At 27.5% G+C, this 8,858-nt stretch overlaps 1 protein-coding gene across 1 annotated transcript in view; it reads left to right on the top strand.

Moving 5' to 3' along the window:
* LOC105618605 (sodium-coupled monocarboxylate transporter 2) overlaps window positions 1–7,054 on the top strand; it is an 8,673-nt gene extending 1,619 nt beyond the window's left edge. The window contains exons 2-5 of the mRNA XM_012200135.1: window positions 733–907; window positions 1,780–1,934; window positions 2,393–2,533; window positions 5,899–7,054. Coding sequence (XP_012055525.1) covers window positions 733–907; window positions 1,780–1,934; window positions 2,393–2,533; window positions 5,899–7,054 — 1,627 coding nt within the window. The remainder of the gene's footprint in view (window positions 1–732; window positions 908–1,779; window positions 1,935–2,392; window positions 2,534–5,898) is intronic.
* Window positions 7,055–8,858: the final 1,804 nt, after the last annotated feature.

The raw sequence follows: 8,858 nt of genomic DNA, 5'->3' as shown, positions 1-8,858 counted from the left end.
ATATATATATATATATATATATATATATATATATATATATGTGCGAGGATTTTAATATTGATTCTGATGCATTGCCTTGTGCATTGCGCGCGTGTATTGTCAAAATATTCTGTAACAATGTCCGCTGCAATATTTTACTGCATGTAACAATGTTTTTATGGTATCTTTCATTAATTCATAATATTTGTAAAAAGTTATTAATATGAAAGATTTATCGCGAATATTTTACAATAAAAAGATGTTATACATACATAACATTTAGTCATAAAATATTTTTAGCCAAAATTTGTACATCATATTCACTATTAGAAAATTATATATATATAATCGATTAATTTTAGATTGAAAAAAAAAGAAGAATATTTAGAATTATTAATAAATATTCAGATTGCACAACAAAAATAAAAATTGAATCCCTATATAAGTATATTATCTCATAGTAAAACTAAAACACTAAATAAAACATTTTACAATTTTACTCGAGTGTACATTGATAGAAGGATTAAAGGATTAAAATAATAAGATCTTAGAAAAAAATTGTTTCTATACATGTATCGGCTATTAATATTTAATATAGAGTTTGAACTTAAATAATATTTAATGTAGACTTTGAACTTAAATAATTTTTTCTTTGACGTGAAGAACGTTATATATAACGATTGTATTTCAAAGCACGAAAATAAATGCGTCAAATTTTTCATTTAATCTCTCTTAATTATGTAAATTCCTCAGGTTCAAGTCAAAACTAGTTAGATGTCTGGCGAGTTTCTCTTACGTCATACGGAGTCTATTAAACTTGGGAGTCACAGTATTTACCCCTTGCGTCGCGTTGAAAGCGGTAATAGGACTTCCGTACTGGGCTAGTATCATAGGAATAACGGCTATTTCTGTGATTTTCACAATTATAGTAAGAACGTATATTATGTCATATACTTGTTTCATAAATATGTTCATTCATAATCGATGTTCATTCATAATTTCTAAATACCATATTCTCTCTCAATTTTCTTGTTCAACATTTTGTTTAGAAATTGAATAATCAATATTGAGATTTCATGCAAAAAATATAAATTGAAATCACAATATATGCAAAAAATACAACAAATGAAAATGTCTTTTATATTTATTCGTGAATACGCGGAAAAATTTAAAAATTATCATCTTTTGTTATAGCATACAAATTATATTAACAAATAATGTTGCATTCTGTAATTGACATTCATTTATCTAAAATTATATTGATTTCAATCTTTGTGGAAAAGTAAATTATTTGCGATGATTTTTGTGGAAGCAATTTTCAGAAAGTTCAATATTTCGAATTTAAATGAAGAGTAAAACTACAATATAATTTTAATAAACGTGAATTTTCCGCGCGCAATGTAAAATTACATTCTAGTGGTAAATTACTTATATTTGTCCCATAGGAAATTGGAACAATCAAGCACGTATATACAGGACGCATTGAGCGAATAACAGCAGCAAACAATTATAAAAAATAATGAAAACTGTATAACTTTTAATATTAATCTCTGAAATAATGGAACATTAATGTGTAGAATATAATATATTTGTTATAACAAATACGTATTTCGAATTATAGATTACTTTTTTATATGAATCATTTAGCACGATTAAAATTTCTAAAATTAAATAACCTCGTAAGTAACATTAATTTCGTTTATATTTCATTTAATAATACATTATATATTCTAGTCACTCAGTAATAAATTGTGTTATTTCACAAATACTTAATATTTATTTATTCGTTCGTTTTTTCAGGGAGGTTTAAAAGCTGCTATTCTGTCGGATGTTATACAAGGCTTGGCAATGATTGGTGTATCTATGATAATCATTATACAGGGAACTATTAATATTGGTGGACCATTTAACGTCTTCAATGTAACTCAGGAACATGGTCGACTGGATTTTTTCAAGTATGTTACACTGATAATTCATATTAACATTAAGTACATGTAATTTTGATATTAATTCACGCTTAAAATGAATCATGTACGGAATTCCTATTGTGTAGCTTCGCATTTCGTCTCTCTGAACTTTAGAATTATTATCTCGGCGAAAATATACAATTCCAACTGTCAGTAAATTGAATAATGTTAAAATGCAATTTTATATTAAAATTCTTCACTACGCATTTCACAATTTAAAATTATTAAATTCCGCAGCGGCGTAAAATTATTTCACAGGCTATGCATTTTCTACATCTTTGAAATTTTGGGGAGACAATAACATATTCATCCTTTTTTAAAATTGAGAAAGAATTTAAATAATTGAGTATTTTTTTAAACGATTTTAATATCTTAAAATTTTATTTTAAGTATAATCTTACAATAAAATCTACTTTTTATTATTTAGTAATTAATTCTTTTTTCAGTTTTGATATGAATCCACATCTTCGAGTAACGACGACATCGGCGACAATAGGTCAGCTCTTCATGAGTTTATCCATTTTTGGATGTCAGCAGAATTTTGTCCAGAGATATTGCAGTATGTCCAGTCATAGGAAGGTTGTTAAGTAAGTAAACTGTTTATCTCGATTCAAAATTTTGAACAATTCCCTATCCACAATTTTAGCAACAGACTTGTACGACACATTGTATACAAGTCGTCGAAAAACTTAAAGGATAATATGATTTATGCAAAGTGTTCCAAATTCACTTTACACATTTAAAACATAAATTAAACTTGAATATGACTGCATGCATGTAAAACACAAAATAGTTTCAATTAAACAAAAAAAATAATAAATTTTTTATTTTGAGAATAAAACTATATTTTAAGAGTATTAAATCATAACATTTTATACAAAATTCTACTAATATAAATAAATCTAAAAGATACAGTCTAAAAAATAAATCGGAAAAATGTAGTAATAGGATAATAGTCATGCATCATTTTACATTGTTGCATATTTTTTCATGCTGTGTCTGTAAAAAATTTTTATCGATAAATAAACATAATTTATCATTTTAATTAATGTTTTAATAAAATTATGAAAAAAAGAAAATCATATATCATTTTAATATCAATCTGATGTTTTCTGACATTTATTCAAGGTTTTAATGTAATTTCGTGATCAATTCTTCAATTGCTTACTTGGATACCTTGGACAGAAGTAAAATAATGTAAAAATTTGATTAAAACTATTAACTAAAAATTTGCAAGTTTTATTAATTTAATAAAAAATAAATTTTTTAAGCAAAAACTATGTCAAGAAGAAAAGAAATTCAATTCTTTTCAAAAAAAATTTTAAAACTTGCAAAACATCATATCATTTTCATGTTATATGAGCATATTCTTCAATATAAAAATTAAATTCAGGTATTTTCGTTCATGTGTATTATTTAGCCTTAAGAAAACGTTTCTTTTTATCTATCAATATTTGTTATTTTTTATTTGAGATTTATTCCGTTTATATCATATAAATGCAGCTGTTTGCACAATTGAAGTAGTTCGCACGCTCGCATAATTGTAATCGTGGCGAAACATTGAAGCGCATATATAGTAATCAACGTAAAACTGTAGTTTTCTAGTTCGATATCTGATGGCAATCGAAAGCCTATGGTCACAAATTTGTGGCGATGCCACCGCACTTAAACTGAAAAACACATGGAACAAATGCATTACCGTTGGTCCGTAAAATTTTATTTTACTCGCAAATGTATCGTCAGAGTGGATATTTCTATGACAAAAATGAAGTGATTATTGATTTAGCGACATGCTTATGAAATTCTCATTTCAATACATTTTAGAGATTATTTAGAGATTAAATAAAATTCATTGTCATTAAAAATTTTCTTTCACTATACATATTTTCAAAATATAATGAAATGAATATTTGAAATCAGTTTGGAATATTATATTCCGTGTATTTATATACTGTTGATTTATATTACTGTTGATAAGACTGTTTTTTAATAACTTTTTTCTTAAATATCTATTTATATTATGATAACAGATTAAAAATAAAGTTTTATGAAATTGTTTATAAAAGATAATTTTCATAATTGTTGTATACTAATAATATAATTATTTATATTGGGTTGTTCGGAAAGTTCGTGCCGATTTTGAAGGAAAATTGAAACGCAGAAGATTTAAATTTTTAATTTCATTTATTAAATTTAAATCTTTTGCGGCACGAACTTTCCGGACAACCCAATACTTTACATGGCGTTTCTATTCTTATAAATGTAATTAATATGTCAGAAACTATAAAGTGAATTTCTCAGATTGTGACAATAAATTAATAAACTTTATATCGATAATTTTCCATGCTCGTAGTATCAGCGATAGAAATTGTTTTTGGGAAGTGGCACGATTGAACCGATTTAGGAAATTGTGCCCACAGTTACTATTATCACATAATCAATGAGCTCTGTAGGGAACCAAATGGCGTCGCGCCAAACTTTTAGTATAGGTATTCTCACTATTCAATAAGAGGTCTATAATATCGATGCAACAGACGTTCGTTAAAATAAAATCTTCTCCGTACACTTAAATTGACTGAATAAATATCTCGCTAAAAATAAAAAAGCAAAACTATTCCGGAATGATGAATTAAATTCTTCATTATTTGTTATTGTAGATTGCTACAAATTATTCAATAACATTATAAAATTATAATGAATAACTGCATCGTTATTGTCAGTTAACTAAATTAAAAAATTTATGTTGTTATGGGATTTACCCGTATTAATATATATATATATATCATGCATTATGCTGCGATTATATTCTTTCAGACTTCCTTGACATTTTAATTAACATCGAGATATAAGTGATTTAATTGCCATGTGCGTTAATGCAAATCACAAGTATCTATCTCAATCTGTATTGTTTTTGTTTTATACTTAAGAATTCACTCACTTATCTTATTTTCCTTGAGTTCTCTTTATTTTTCATCTTATCCTTAAAAAATTAAATATTTAAACGGATTCCATTATCTCGAAAAGTTGAACAATACAAACGTTATACAATTGTCGTCTGCACTCAAGCTTCTTTCATTAATTATTCGTTACTCTCCACTTTTATTTATGTTTACGTGACAGTTTTTCCGACGTGCATGATACTGTCGCGCGTTATTGTGTTAATCTTACAGAAAATCTAATATAAATATTATCCGCATATATACATACATTATTCTTGTATTTGCATCAAAACTATTTTAAATAAATGCATTTTAAACATATGTCTAGAATATACATATAGAACTTATTGCAAAGTCTCATATTTGTAAGATTAGAGTAATTAACAAATAAAAATAAATAATAATTCTTTTGAATAAAATTTAAACTTTACTATATTAAAATAATATAAGACAATTTAGAATGTTTACAATTATTATAAAAAAAATAAGCATTCCACAATATGTTGTGTAAATGCAAATATATATATTGACTACTTTGTATCCGATGGATGTACGTATATTTCATTTTTTTTTAAATCTATTTTTTGTGAAACATTTAATTTGACGTCAGTCAATTACAACAATTTATTATTGTTTTTGCTTTATCGGTCAATTATATTAAATAAAGTACTACTGTGTAAACAAATACAAAATTTATTTCAATCATTACAAGTATCAAGAGCATAATGCGAGCAAAAGTTTGTTAATGCATGCATTAAAAGAATAAAAAACTTATTTAAAAAACTTGTAGCATGGACGCAAATAACAATTATATAACATTAATTTTTTCAAGAATTGTATCATGGATTTATGTAATAACATAAACACTCTCCTTGTATAATTTTTAATATATTTTAATATCATTGCTATCTTGGGCTCAACATTATTGTATCAATTTTTATTTATAATTTTTAGAATAGTCTAATATTTTGATCTTCAATTTTTTTATAATAAAAAATGTTTTTTATTTTCAGAACGATGATGGCCAATATACCTATAATCACAATCTTGTTCTCGTTAGCTTGGATCGTTGGAATGGTGATTTTTGCTAATTACGCCGACTGTGATCCACTTAGTTTGGGATATATTTCGAAGATTGACGAGATTGTACCATTCTACGTCGAAGATAAATTCTCGAAAGTACCCGGAATGCTTGGTCTAGTCATGGCAACTCTTTTCAATAGCGCCTTGACTTTAGCGGTATCTAATCTTAATTCTCTTGCGACGGTGACTTTCGAAGATTTCCTGAGTCACATACCTGCATTGAGTGATATGAAAGATACGCAGCAGCTTCATGCGATCAAAATAATCGGTGTTATTTATGGTTTGATAATAATCGGCATTAGTTTCTTGGTAGCTATGTTATCTGGCGTAATAGAATCTTCTATGCTAATGACGTCAGCAACATCCGGACCTCTTCTTGGTGTATTTCTCCTTGCTATGTTGATACCTTGTGCTAATTGGAAAGGTGCCGCCGCTGGTATGATTTTTAGTCATATAACAACGATGTGGATCACTTATGGTCACCTCAAACAGGGTAACGTGCCTGAGATGCTACCTTTATCGACAGAGAATTGCGACAATGAAACGTTTTCCTCATGGGTCATCAGACCAATTAGTCTAGAGTATTATGCATCAAACGTCACTAACTGGACAACAATTCAGGAAAACATTACATCATCATCTGTCGACGTAACCAATGAATCATCTGATCCTTTAAATGTTCTTTACGGGATCACTTATATGTATTACGCTCTTATCGGTAGCATAACGACTGTCGGTGTTGGTATCATTGTGAGTTTAATTACTGCCGATGCCGAAGCTGACAAATATGAAGAGCACTTGCTGCATCCTACAGCACGAAAAATAGCAGGATTATTTCCTGGAAAACGGAGGCTCTACGTCAGCAATATTCGTCTTGGGAATAAAAATGATACAGAGGTCACGAATGCCACTCTTTCCTCTGTAATGTCTATTCCCGACAGTGTCGAAAAAGTAACTTCTCCTCAAGAGTGCACCGATGATAGAGGAAAGCTACACTTAGATAATAATTATGTGGAGAAATTGAACGCGCTAAAGAACGCTTCTCTGGATGTAACCAATGAAATTGGCAAGCATACTAGATTATAAATACTGCAATGCAAATTTGCAAATGTTCTTCATGCAATGTTCGCAGTATCACTATTGACCAAATCATTTATTCAAAGAGAATAAAAAATCTCAGCACTTGCGAGAATTATTATACTATAATTAGTGAACAGTTGTGTATATGTTAGTGCCAGATTTTATTATCCAAATATGATACACGTGAGTTTGTGACCTGTGCGCGTGAAATGTAATTACGCGTAAGCAAAGTTTCCCTCGATTACAGTGCTCGAGCTACTCTCATATTCAGCTCAAAATATTGCTCAAACGGAAGCAATTCAGAGATGCAATTCAAGAAAACTTTTAACTTGCGTGTGCCAATTAAAGTTAACTACAAGACACGTATAAGCTGCATTTAGACATGAATTTAGACACAATTTACTAGAGAAGATTGTCAAATACACATGCTTTTGCTGACTGAGTTCATGTCACTGCTCGCAATGAATAATTTCTGTATCTAAGCGAAGGAGCACAGAAGTGAAAATCAGTATAATTATTATTAGCAACTAAATACATAATTATGTAACTTGATTATAGATAATGGAAAATTAATAATCAAATCACCGATAAAGTAATTTTTTTGCTTTTGTTACTATACACATTATTTCAATTGTATACTCGAAATATGTATTCAAAAGTATTCTCACTACGACACTTCTTCTTTAACTATATTCAATAAGAGGATTGATTTTTTGAATTATATTTATTTTTCAAAAATAATATAAGAAATAGATCAAAATTGTACAAAATTTTCTCTTTTGTTTATATATTTGTTCGTCAAATTTGTTGTCAAATTCATATTTTTTTCAAGACATGTTCTTTTGTACTATTTTTTCATGAATGTTATACTATAAGAATAATTTTTTCTTATCTTATATCATGAAAATAATGAAAGTAACTTTTGTCAGTTAACAAGAAAAAAAATAAGAAGAATATTAAACAAGTTAAATAAAGAAGCCTAGTCTTAGAGATTACAAAAAAATTATAAAAATGAAATAGGGCCGCATTTTTTATAACTTTGTATTTAGATTCAATGATTCAAATTGATACTCTGCAATAGTATATAACTTCATATTAGGTAAAGATATTTGATTGCAAAACAGCAGTCATACGCGAGGGTTCCTCTAACATAGTATTTAAATCTTAAATGAATTTTGTAGTAAGTATTTTATAGAAGATTGCGCATATCTGTACATACGTATGTAATTCGTGTGTGAATTGTTTTTAAATTTATCTAGCATCTTAGACATTGATATTAAAAGTTATTTTTATATTTCAAAGAATGTGAGTTATTTTATAAGTTGTGTATTTTTTAAGTTGTGCTCTTCAAAATATGTAGATACGTAATGGGATGCCAATCCAGCGACTGTGATCGTTGATTTTTATTTGTATCATTGTGCCTATATATTTATTATTTCAATAATATAACTCATTAATTTTTATCTGTTTTAGTAGTTACTTGAGAACCTTAAGACAACTTCTTTTCATGTAAATGCTAATCTTAAATATGCTGTACTTTCGATATGACAAAGATTATAATTTTTTATTTAAGCATTTATTTATTTAAGTGCTATTCAAATTATTAAATGTCTAGTCTAAATGTTGACGTATCTGTAGATATATTGGATTAACTATCCAATAATTGTCAACATAATTAAATATTAATATATAAATACAATTTTAATGTTATACATATATTGTAAATATTATTTCCTCTTAGATACATAGCAGACAAAAAATGAAATGATAACTGCTCTCTCTCTCTCTCTCTCTCTCTCTCTCTCTCTCT

Source organism: Atta cephalotes, assembly GCF_000143395.1.
Source record: "Atta cephalotes unplaced genomic scaffold scaffold00017, whole genome shotgun sequence".
Classification (NCBI taxonomy): Eukaryota; Metazoa; Arthropoda; class Insecta; order Hymenoptera; family Formicidae; genus Atta; species Atta cephalotes.
This window is presented reverse-complemented; position numbering and strand designations above follow the sequence as displayed.